The 12,286-nt window shown below is 46.8% G+C and overlaps 1 protein-coding gene across 7 annotated transcripts in view; it reads left to right on the top strand.

The window, feature by feature from the left end:
• agap1 (ArfGAP with GTPase domain, ankyrin repeat and PH domain 1) overlaps nucleotides 1-12,286 on the top strand; it is a 260,949-nt gene that overhangs the window by 180,310 nt on the left and 68,353 nt on the right. For all 7 annotated transcript variants that reach the window (XM_055911603.1, XM_055911602.1, XM_055911601.1 and 4 more), the window contains 2 exons: nucleotides 8,152-8,256; nucleotides 11,172-11,343. In XM_055911603.1, coding sequence (XP_055767578.1) covers nucleotides 8,152-8,256; nucleotides 11,172-11,343 — 277 coding nt within the window. The remainder of the gene's footprint in view (nucleotides 1-8,151; nucleotides 8,257-11,171; nucleotides 11,344-12,286) is intronic.

The raw sequence follows: 12,286 nt of genomic DNA, 5'->3' as shown, positions 1-12,286 counted from the left end.
GCCTAGACACCGGGGCTGTTGGCCTAGACACCGGGGCTGTTGGCCTAGACACCTGGGCTGTTGGCCTAGACACCTGGGCTGTTGGCCTAGACACCGGGGCTGTTGGCCTAGACACCGGGGCTGTTGGCCTAGACACCGGGGCTGTTGGCCTAGACACCGGGGCTGTTGGCCTAGACACCGGGGCTGTTGGCCTAGACACCGGGGCTGTTGGCCTAGACACCGGGGCTGTTGGCCTAGACACCGGGGCTGTTGGCCTAGACACCGGGGCTGTTGGCCTAGACACCTGGGCTGTTGGCCTAGACACCTGGGCTGTTGGCCTAGACACCGGGGCTGTTGGCCTAGACACCTGGGCTGTTGGCCTAGACAGAGGGGCTGTTGGCCTAGACACCGGGGCTGTTGGCCTAGACACCGGGGCTGTTGGCCTAGACACCGGGGCTGTTGGCCTAGACACCTGGGCTGTTGGCCTAGACACCTGGGCTGTTGGCCTAGACACCGGGGCTGTTGGCCTAGACACCGGGGCTGTTGGCCTAGACACCGGGGCTGTTGGCCTAGACACCGGGGCTGTTGGCCTAGACACCGGGGCTGTTGGCCTAGACACCGGGGCTGTTGGCCTAGACACCGGGGCTGTTGGCCTAGACACCGGGGCTGTTGGCCTAGACACCGGGGCTGTTGGCCTAGACACCGGGGCATGGAGCAGCAATAGGAGGTAGAGAAGGTTAAGATGTGGTGCCTGGTTCATCCTAATAGTGAAAGGTGGTCTTTCCACAGCTTCGTAGCCCATCTCATCTCGACATTCAATAGTATTTTGTCCGTCCCATCTACGTGTTAACATACATGTCTACATGCATCTTCCTCTTTTATTTGTCCCTAAGTGCTTTGTTCCCCATTACAACTTCTCAAGATTTGAGTTCAGATTTGTATTTTTTTTACATTTCAAATGAGTCCAAAGCATGGACGTGTGTGGTTGGGGTTGGCTCCCTTTGTGAGGAGCTGATTAGTATCATGGTAGTAATTGCCTATAGTTGTAGAGAGTAGTGTAACATTAGATGGGCACAGGGCTGGGTGGTTTTGACAGTCTCCCCCTCTGCCTCCTCCCCTCTGAGGCCTGGTTCCTCTTAGTAAGGAGTTAAATTGGATGGTTAATTTGGCTGTTATTTACCCTGTAATTCATTAGTGTCGCCCTGCCATTGGCAGCGGGCAGGCTGTAATTTCACGCTTGGCAATAAAAGATGTCTCATAATCTGCTTCATTTAGCAGCCAAAGAATTTAATGAAATTAACGGCGTCTCCTAATTAAGACGGTGAATATTAAAGACCTGCTATCAAGGCCCTGTAACGAGTGGCGACGCGATCCGCCTTCCGCCGGATTGGGAAAATATCATTTCCCAGGGAAAAGGTTGTCGCCGTGACGACCGCTCGGAGCTATTTTGGCCATGATGACATTTTTGTCATGCACACTAACCCCTGGAAATGAGATCTGAGGGGGGTGGGGGCGGAGGGGGTTGTTCTTTTTAGTTTTGGAGAATAATGAAATTAGAAACACACCGGCATCAATCAGAGGAGCGTGGGGGCTTTTAGATTGTGTGATGGTTCTGATCCGGTTACAGTATTCTCTACTGAGCAGTAGAGTGTCTGATTGATACACAGTTGTTCTGTCTGAACACACTGGAACTCAAGTGTCCCAATGGTGACTTTGTTGGTTTATGGTGCATTTTGTTTGTGTGTCTGTTTCTGTATGCTAGACCTGATTCCCTCACTGATCGTAGTATCAGTCTTGGATTCGTTGTCTGTTTCTACCCATCCTGTTGAGAAAGAAGTCTCTCTCTAAAGAGCTTCTTTAACAAGACTGATTAGACAAAAGAAAAATGGTCTTTGACCCCAGGGGCTCCTTTTAACTCGTTCAGGAAAGAACGAATGTGTTTCTTTTCCACATCCTTTCCCTCCATCCGTCCTCTCTCTCTCTCTGTCAGAAACGGTTGCAGGGCGAGAGAGGCTTTATCTGCTAATGAATTGAGACTGCTGAAGTAAGGTTTGGATAATTGAGTTTCTAATTAATTACCCAGAACTCTTATCAGATAAATCAGTTGCTAGGCTACATCTCAAATGGCACCCTTTTCCCTACATAGTGCTCTGCTTTTGATAATAGCCCTATGGGCCCTGGTCAAAAGTAGTGCACTATTTAGGGTTCATTTTTAGATGCAACCCGGGATAGAGGGAGCATTTTCTTCTTCGTTGGTATTTTATTTGATCTGGTTTTCACTGCTCCTCGCCCCGCTATGCTCCCCTGGGCCTGCCCTTTCCTGTCCTTGCCTCATCAACGCTGACCTTGTCATAAATGCCATGATAGATTGTGTGTGGGGGGGGGGGGGTCAGCTGTTTGTTCACCTGCAACCGCCCGACTGATGAGGTGAAAATCTGAGGCCCGCACCCGAACCTACCTGCTAATACAGGAAATGCACTGTAGGCTACAGTCCGAGACGGCAGAATGATTTTTGACAGGGGGTGCAGGATTTTTTGGGTCTGATTTAGATATGTTTCTGCTTATAATTTCTGACATTTTGGTAGGCTATTTGTTGGTCAACTTCTCTGTAATTAGATACAGCTGGCTTCTCTTCTGTCATACTGTATGTTGCCCTAGAAGACTACATAAACCCTACATAAAGACTACATAAACCCTTGCTCAGCAGAATGTCATAAATGTGTAGAAGGAATGCTTCAGTCTATTTGGCATCGGTCAAGGTTTCTCTGTCATGTACTTCTTTCGCGGTGCAAAGATGTTTAGGGACCGTGGAGAAAATGCAATAACTCAACAACAACAAAAACAGGACATTTTTTATAAATGTCCAAATGACATCAGTTTGACTGTTTGTCAGGAAGTAGAAAGCTGTGGAAACGACCAACATGTTTCTGATCAGATCTCAGTTCTGATTGGATGAATGTTTTATGTGGTTGAAATACTATCAGCTTTTATGATGCTGATAAAAATGGCGCCTCTACAGACACAGCACCTGCAGACAGTATGTAACTGTGAATTTGCATTCTCTCAAGATGCTGAAAGAAAGAAATCATATTTCTCCATTTGAAATGTAGCCTACAATTGGTGTATAATTTTACTGCAAGAAATGCCTAAATCTGCAATATGTAACTTTTTGGGCGAGCCGACCAAATTCACATAGAAATGTTATAGATCTGTCGTTATCAATTGAAAGCAAGTCTAAGAAGTGGTAGATCTCTTCTATGTGATCTATTTCTATGCTTCCCGTTCTTAAGTTTAGTTTTTGTATCTTTTACTTTCAGTTTTGTTCACTAGCTGAAAATACAATATTTTGGGTCGTGAAAAATATATTTGACAGTGGTTTCGATGGTACTATGATACACAACGACTGCTGGTTATGTCAAATAAACTGAAATTAGGCAAACTATTTGAATTTTAGCAACCAGGAAATGGTGTCATGATTTCTGCATATTGCACCTTTAACTCTGCAGGAGTTAATATTAAGGCTATGTGAGAGGTTATAGTCCTACAGTCAGTGTCCAGATTTCAGTTTCCTTTTAACCCATCTGAACAGTAGGCTTTAGTTCCCTTGACGTGCCATAGGCTTATTTGACGTTCCCGTCTTGTGACAGTCGAATTTGAATAGCGCCTCACAATCATCACACAAAACATAACAATCACAAAAAACAAAATGTACCCTATAGATATTTGCACAAGAATTATACATTTTAAGGATTTTTTAAGCTATTGTTTTATCTTTATTCACCCCACCCACCTGCCCTTCATTATCACAATATTTAATGACCCTAAACCCGACTGCGGGTTATGAGTCAACCCAGCATCAGTATTGTGTCAGCAATTCTCTCATGCCCATGTGCGGGTGTACACCTACTTATGACAGTTTATTAAAAATATATATATTTACCCTTTATTTAACTAGGCAAGTCAGTTTAAGACCAAATTCTTATTTACAATGACGGCCTACCGACAGGCCTCCTGCAGGGACGGGGGCCTGGGATTAAAATAAATCAATAAATACAATATAAATATAGGACAAAACACACATCACAACAAGAGAGACATTATTATCTGCATGGCGAAACGGCTGTAGTCTGTTGGGGGCAGATTCCATCATGGGCATTGCACCGTAGTAGCAATCTCTCTCACTTCCTCGTTCAGCCTGTCTGTTAATGCCTTCTCTTAGAGTCAGACAGACCAGGTCCATCCCTCCCCTCTCCACTATCTCCCATTGATCAGGGCTATAGGGACATCATGATATCCTGGCCTGGCCTGTTCACACCACTGTCCTATCCAGTGATGATTAATGACCGGTGGTGTGGTTTGGCTGGCAGAGTGGACATCTCTTCAGGCCAGATGGCCAACGCGATAGAGGAGCGTTGGAACAGCGCCTTTCACAGAGGCATCACTCAAGACATGCCGTAGCCAGCCCTGAGCCCTCCTACGCACCTCTTGACAGCCCCCAAGACAGGAGTTGCCTGTTTGGGAATGACACCCTTAATTTAGGCTCCTGCTCTCCAGGGACACCCAAGAACAATGGGCCCCACCAGATCCCCCCGGGAGAGATGGTGCCTCTCAGGAGATGGTGCCTCCCCCCTATCACCCAAATGGGACGGCTGTCAGTCCCGTCAAGGGTCCAATGGAGGGTCTATTGTCTGGAGAAAAAGGGGGATGATGGTGATTAGGGAGTTGATTAGTGTGTTTCAATATAAAGGAAATTAACCTGGGGAAAGTTCTCTCCTTATCAGACTGTTTGTTTACAACTGAATGCCTCCACTGGCAGGTCTGCCTTAAGAGATTGGACAATTACACCTTTGATAGTGCAGACCAATTGAGGGTGGCTATCGAAGGCAAAGAGAGGGAGGTTTTGGAATGTTGATTGTTTTCTAGATAGCCATTTTGGACCTGAGTAAAATAAAATACAAGCCTGTTTGTTGTAGTAACAGTTGTTACGGTTCGAACGTGAACCGTTGAACTGTTATAATGAATGAATAATTGCGCCCTTGCTGCACGTTTTGAGGAAGCTTTTCCTCACTAACAGGAATGAAGGACATCATCTCCTCAGCCCCCCAGGGCGATCGACCTTTTCCTAAGCACTACCCACAATACTTCACAGTGCCTCTGTAGGAAGTGTCTCCGTAGCAACGAGGAAGACAAAGAGTATATATCTGGGATGTATTTATTTCCTCCATTTATTCTTGTGCATTGCGATCGGAAGACCTTGTGAGCTGTCAAGTCCCCCGGAGGTAAAATAGAGGCAACGTGTGTGTCACTAGTGGACCGGGGAAGTTGAATAATGAAAGATATTACCAATCCGGAGGGTCGACGTGCCGTTCAATTAGCCTTCCCCCTGCAAACTGATCGCTTGTCATCTCCACGATGGATGGCTGAAATGAATATGCACACTTCTATCACAAACAGGGCCACACGTAGAAGAAATATTGGCCACCTAGTTCACTCCCCAGTCTGTGACGCTTGGCCACCTCCCTCTCGCTCTCTCTCGCGCTACACCCCAAATCACTTTCAGGACTATCATCTTGTACCTTTGGAAGTTGAGATGTGAGTTGAGATGTGAAGCCAGAACGGCCCTGATATGATGATTGTCTCTTTTAATAGTGATTCAACAGTGGTTGTCGTGACGCCAACACACTGAGAGGAGGAACTGAGAATGAAACTGCATCTCTCAGCAAATACACAGTAATCAAATCCATATGATATCCTGCTCAGTTCAGCATAGACCTGACTGCCTCTCTATTGGGCCAGGAATCATTCTGTATGGAATCATTCTGTATGGAATCATTCTGTATGGAATCATTCTGTACTGCAGAGTAGAGCTGCTTATTGGTCAGCCCTCGTTGCTGTACTGTCTGTCGCTAGCTGCTCCCATTGCAGAGCCCTTTTTTCATTGACAAGTGTGTTTTCAGGCGCCCAATTATGAGATATGCAATCATTCCCAGGCGAGGTCGTTGGTTCCTCTGCTTCCTCCTTTGTCCAAGCCAAGGGACACTACGAGGCCTTAATGAAATGTGAACAACGCCAGAGACACGGAGAACGCCAGAGACACGGAGAGCAGGACTCTGTCTATCAAAGCGCCTGGCTGTCCATCTCTCTCTCTCTCGCCCCCCCCCCCCCCCCCCCCCGCTGCGTGCTAGTTAGTCTTTATCCCCTCATTCTCCTCTGCTGCCGGACTCTATTAATATCTCCCTGTCTGTGGCTGTTAACACCGCGTTAATGTGTTACAGGTCCAGTGAAGTGACACGCGCTGCAGCCCGGCTGTAATTGCTAATCAGCGGACAGTTATATCCCTCTCTTGCCTAATGAATTTGGCTGAAATGCAGCGTGGGTGGGCAGCCGCCCTGAAGGGCCAGTCAGCCGCAGCTGATGTGTGGAGGAGAGAGAAGGATGTTAACAGTCTTGGGTCGGCGCTAATGTGTCCGAAGAACACTTCAGTTTTTTCCGTTCGTTCGCTCGATACTTCTTGCTCACCACTGCTGGTTATGTTTCTGTCTCTCCCTCCAGAGTGTATATAGTCTCTTTAGTTGAAGTGGTTTTCCTATCCGCTAAGGATCTTTGTTTCTCTGGGGAGTGTCACAGAAATGTAGTGGGGAGAGATCACATTTAGCATCTTTATTGTAAATGTGATTTCAGCATGGTGACTGCATTGAGTTGCAGCCCTTGACGTTCTATACGGTCTCCCTGTCTCAAGAGATTCTAGTTCCAGAAATCAGGGATACCACACGTCAATCCCATTCACCACCTATTGACAATGTGTCTTGTATTGGAAGATGAGATATGTGTTGTAAATTCAGTGATGACTACAGTAGATGCTAGAGCGGTGGTTCCCAAAACTTTTTTGCTTCATGACCCACCAATTGAGGTGTCTTTTTGAGTCATGACCCATCAAAGGTGTTAGGTGGTGGAAACACAGACCAAATAATAAGTAGAACATATCATCTTGGCAGCGGAGAGATGATGTTGCTGTTTCAAAGCTAATCTCTTGCAATTCCACACATCCTGCCATGGAGCTGAGATACGTTTGTGCAGATTTTAAGATCATTTCCTACAATGATTTCCTACAATTATCATTTCCTACATTTCCTACAATTATACAATTATATTTCTCAGATTAAAGTCTATTATTGAAAAATAGTAGGTACTGTATATTATATTTTCTACTTTCTATTTGGTTTTAGTCATTAAAGTTGACACCAATCGTTTTTCCATCCTGAAATGTATTTAAAACAACAAACAACCTAGATACATATCGGCAAGCACAGTGGTTCCCAAACTGTGGGTCGCGATCCACAGGGGTCCAGGTGGGTCGCGGGATGACATTGTTTGTGCGTTGACAAAAATATATATACAAATAAAAATATATATATATTTTTGCACTGCACAAACAATGTCATCCCGCGACTCACCTGGACCCCTGTGGATCGCGACCCACAGTTTGGGAACCACTGTGCTTGACGATATGTATCTGTATTATAGTGTTGTTATGGTCCTCCTCAACCTGTCTCTCTCTGTGTTCTCCTATAGGGCATGCATCTGTATTATAGTGGTCCTCCTCACCCTGTCTCTCTCTGTGTTCTCCTATAGGGCATGTATCTGTATTATAGTGGTCCTCCTCACCCTGTCTCTCTCTGTGTTCTCCTATAGGGCATGTATCTGTGTTATAGTGGTCCTCCTCACCCTGTCTCTCTCTGTGTTCTCCTATAGGTCATGTATCTGTATTATAGTGGTCCTCCTCACCCTGTCTCTCTCTGTGTTCTCCTATAGGGCATGTATCTGTATTATAGTGGTCCTCCTCACCCTGTCTCTCTCTGTGTTCTCCTATAGGGCATGTATCTGTGTTATAGTGGTCCTCCTCACCCTGTCTCTCTCTGTGTTCTCCTATAGGGCATGTATCTGTATTATAGTGGTCCTCCTCACCCTGTCTCTCTCTGTGTTCTCCTATAGGGCATGTATCTGTGTTATAGTGGTCCTCCTCACCCTGTCTCTCTCTGTGTTCTCCTATAGGGCATGTATCTGTATTATAGTGGTCCTCCTCACCCTGTCTCTCTCTGTGTTCTCCTATAGGGCATGTATCTGTATTATAGTGGTCCTCCTCACCCTGTCTCTCTCTGTGTTCTCCTATAGGGCATGCTTCTGAAGAGGAGTGGCAAGACCCTAAACAAGGAGTGGAAAAAGAAGTACGTGACGTTGTGTGATAATGGCCTGCTCACATATCACCCCAGCCTGCACGTGAGTACACCTGTCACAACACACACACACACACACTGAACATGAACACACACACACTATACATGAACACATGTATCACTCGTATTATACACACACGTCACTCATGCTTGCACAAACATGCATGCACACACACATCACACATAACATACACATGCTTTGCACACACACACACACACACACAAACTCTGACGGAAGACTATACAGGTGGCGCCCGTTGATATGGTAACTCGAAGTCACTTCAGATGGTAGAATCTGGGGTTGAACGTTCTGTCTCCTGTTAGTTCCATTCTACCTGTCCAGCCCTGCTGCAACCAGACCAGCTAGTTGGACAACTTTCCCTCTGATTATTACTGCACATCATCACGATGACACTACCAACCACATAACAGTCCTGTTGTAACCTGTACCCCTCCAGTCTCAGCGTGGAACAACAGAGGTCACTGGAGTCAGCATCACTCAGTGTATCATGTAGTGCTGTCTGTCTGTCACTCTGCCCTCTGCTCTGGCTTTATATCTAATTGTCCCATGTTACAGCAGCGGGTCTTACCGCTTGTTCCCCGCGCGCTGCTAATCCATCAGCCACTGTGTTGGCCCATTAGCGGCAACACTAAGCCCCTGTGTCCTCCTCCTCCGCGTGTGTGTGTGCGTGTGGGGGGGTGTGTGTGTGTGTGTGTGTGAGAGAGAGAGCGCGTCAGCCACCCCACCCGCTCACGGAGCAGACGGTACGCTTGTTGCAGCGGAGGCACACACCCACACACAGCGAGCAACAATATTAATTAGAAAGCCCACATGGTCTGTTTGCACAGGGCTGACGTTGATGTGGAATAGCACCACTGTAATGGCCTGCTGTAATGGCCCGCCTGGCTGCTCTGTTGGCAAACACAGGACCACAATGTCCCCTCTCCTGGCCCTGATACCACTTCATATCACCACTAACCCTCCTTTCCCTCGCTCTTTCCATCGCTCCCCCAGATTGCAATCAGGCCTTATTGTTCATTAGAATCGGAATCATTTTCCTAATGCCACACTGACTGGAGTCTAGACACACATGTAGATGGATGGATGGATGGGTGGAGGACGCAAAATCAATTTGCTCTAATTTGATTGGGTTGGATTAGCGGCCCAGCTACTGCAGTGAAACAGCCACAGAGGCAGAATGAGTGGAAGGTAAATGTAGGGAAACTAAAGTGCTCGATAGCAACCTGAAGGAGAGACGTAAAATATGATCTAATCTATTGAAAATCTCAAATGTGTTGAGTCCCTGGGATGAGTCCTAACTTACTATTTTCGCTACAAACACAGTCGCTCGCACACTCCCACACACACTCACACACGCACTTGTACACACACACACACTTGCACACACACGTACCTACACACCTGCACCTCCAGCACCGAGCTGCTCAGGTTTTCCTGATCATTGTGTATCTGCAGCACAGGCATCAATTACTGTGTTTGCGGAGGGTAATAGAATCAAAGTCAATCAGCAACGCTCCTAATTGCCCGACTATGTGCAAAGAAATCACATTAATACAACTAATTAAGTGGATGCCATGTAGTTGGCAGGAAAACTAGGAGTCACGTCAGTCCTCAAACATGGAGAAACTGGTCCAAGTGTCAAGGAGTCATTCAGTTGTTAGTTTGTGGTGTGACTGATGTCATCTAAACACTTCATGTTTATTCACACTGTACTTGTAGGGGACCTTGGGTGATTGAATTATATTTTATGTATTGATGACTTAAAAAAAATATTAGATGTTATCTTGACTGTATTCATCATCTTTCTCAAGTGTGTTGTCTTGACCGTGCCCACGCACACACACACACCAACTGCACGTACACACACACAAACTCTGCTCTTCCCCCCCCCATGCTGTGCAACTGTGTTGTTGGGAGCCCCAGCTTCCCCTCTCTCCTCCTCCTCATCTCCTCTCACTTTCCTCTATCCTCTCCCTCTCATATCCTCTCCTTCTCTCCTCCTTCTCTCTTCCTTCTCTCCTCCCTCTTCTTCTCTCCTCTGTTTATGATGTGTGGATCAGATGGTGAAAGTTTCATGATGCACATGGAGTCTCAATTAGCTCCGTCAAGCTGTCTACAGGCTGCGCTGGGCCGGGCTCCGCTGGGCCGAGTTGGGCCAGGCTGGGCCCTTGTAGCCCCTCCAGGGACCCCAGCTCAAGGGCTCTCTGGCGACTTGTTAAGCCGTGTTGAGAGCACTTGGCTTTGAATTGGCCTTTTGTTTGCCTCCTGCAAGAGGGAGGTGGTCCCGACAGCCTCTCAGGATGCTCCTCGCCTCTCAGCCCTCACACACACACGCATAATCACACACACACACATTATTAAAACACACACACACAATTATGAACACACACAAAGTCTTGAACGTAATCACACACTCCTCCGCTTGGTTCAGAATGGTCTTTGATTGTGTCACAGTGGGTGTGAGAGTCTGAGAGAGCTTTGTTTCTGCACATGGTCTCAGCCCTCATGTTTGAGAGGGGTGACTGACCCCTACTCAGTGTGCTCTCTGTCTGACACACACACACACACACACACACACACTGCTGCCTTAAAGAAACCATCATTTTTAATGAGGACTACAGTCTTTTATTAGTTTAATATTGATCCTGTAAACACCAACTGTCAAGCCCACAGGAATCACAAAGCTGTAATGTTGTCTCCAGGGACAGAGTTGCCAAGCAGCTTCCCCCTCTCTAATGACTCCTACATTTACATTTAGTTATGTTGCTATAGGTAGCTAGGCCTGTAAATATTACAACTATGTAACCCACAACAATGCATCTCTGTATTCTGAGCAAAACCCCCTTGTCATTAGTTTTAAAAACAAATCCCTATTTATCTGAAAGCGTTTATCTTTAATCTATAAGTTTGTATTGATAGCAGACTGTCTCCTGTAGGACTACATGCAGAACGTCCATGGGAAGGAGATAGATCTGTTGAGGACCACAGTGAAGGTCCCAGGGAAGAGGCCTCCCCGAGCGGTGTCTACCTGTGCCGCTGTCCCCAGCCAGAAGACCAACGGCCTGGCCAAGGACATGAGCAGTCTGCAGCTGGGACCTGGTGGCCCTGGTGAGAGACGGAGAGACACACACATGCATGCTTACACATTTTCACGTACTCACACACACACATACACACCTCGTCCCACACACACACATACACACCTCGTCTCACACACACGCATACACACCTCGTACCACACACACACATCCCTTGTGGGCCTTTATGGGTCCTGCAGTATTTTGTTGTAATTTTACCTTCAACAAAAATAATCAAACAATGAACCATAAACCATACTGTTGAGGGGATGAATATACACACACACACACACACGTACCCACCAACGCACACAGACACACCCACCAACATGCACGCACGCACACACCCACACAGACACACACACACGCACAAAGACACATACACACACACCAACACCCATGCACACACACACAGGCGCACGGCTCCAGGAGGACCAAACTAATAGCATGAATATTCAGTGACCCATAATACATGTACTAATTACTGTCATGAATATTAATGCAATCAGAGTCCTCTCTCCACTCAGGCAGCTCCAGACATGAGCTGTAATGAGAGAAAGAGAGGTGAGGGGGGAGGGAGGGAGGGAGACGGAGGAGAGAGAGAGACAAATGATTCACTCAGCTGTTAGGCCATGAAAGCTCCGGCAACTCAAAGGTTTGGTTTCAGCAGCGGGCTGCTCGTAGAGTGTTCCTTTATGATCACTTTGTGTGGGTGATTCCTGTACATGCGAGTGTGTGTATGTTTGCGTGTTAGTGCACATTTGCACGCGTGTGTGTTTAGTATGTTTATAATCCACGGTCATGTCTCCAGTGGGTCAGACTGTACTGTATCAGTGTGTATTCTAGCAACAGCAGCAGCTTTAGGCTCTGGGCTAAGGTGGTGCTGTTCTCATCACACCCAGCCTTCGCTTCAACTTCACACACACACACACACACACACACACACACACACACACACACACACACACACACAC

The sequence above is a fragment of the Salvelinus fontinalis genome, unplaced genomic scaffold (genome assembly GCF_029448725.1).
Source record: "Salvelinus fontinalis isolate EN_2023a unplaced genomic scaffold, ASM2944872v1 scaffold_0074, whole genome shotgun sequence".
Taxonomy (NCBI): Eukaryota; Metazoa; Chordata; class Actinopteri; order Salmoniformes; family Salmonidae; genus Salvelinus; species Salvelinus fontinalis.
Note: the sequence above shows the minus strand (reverse complement) of the source record. Positions and strands in the feature narration are given on the sequence as shown.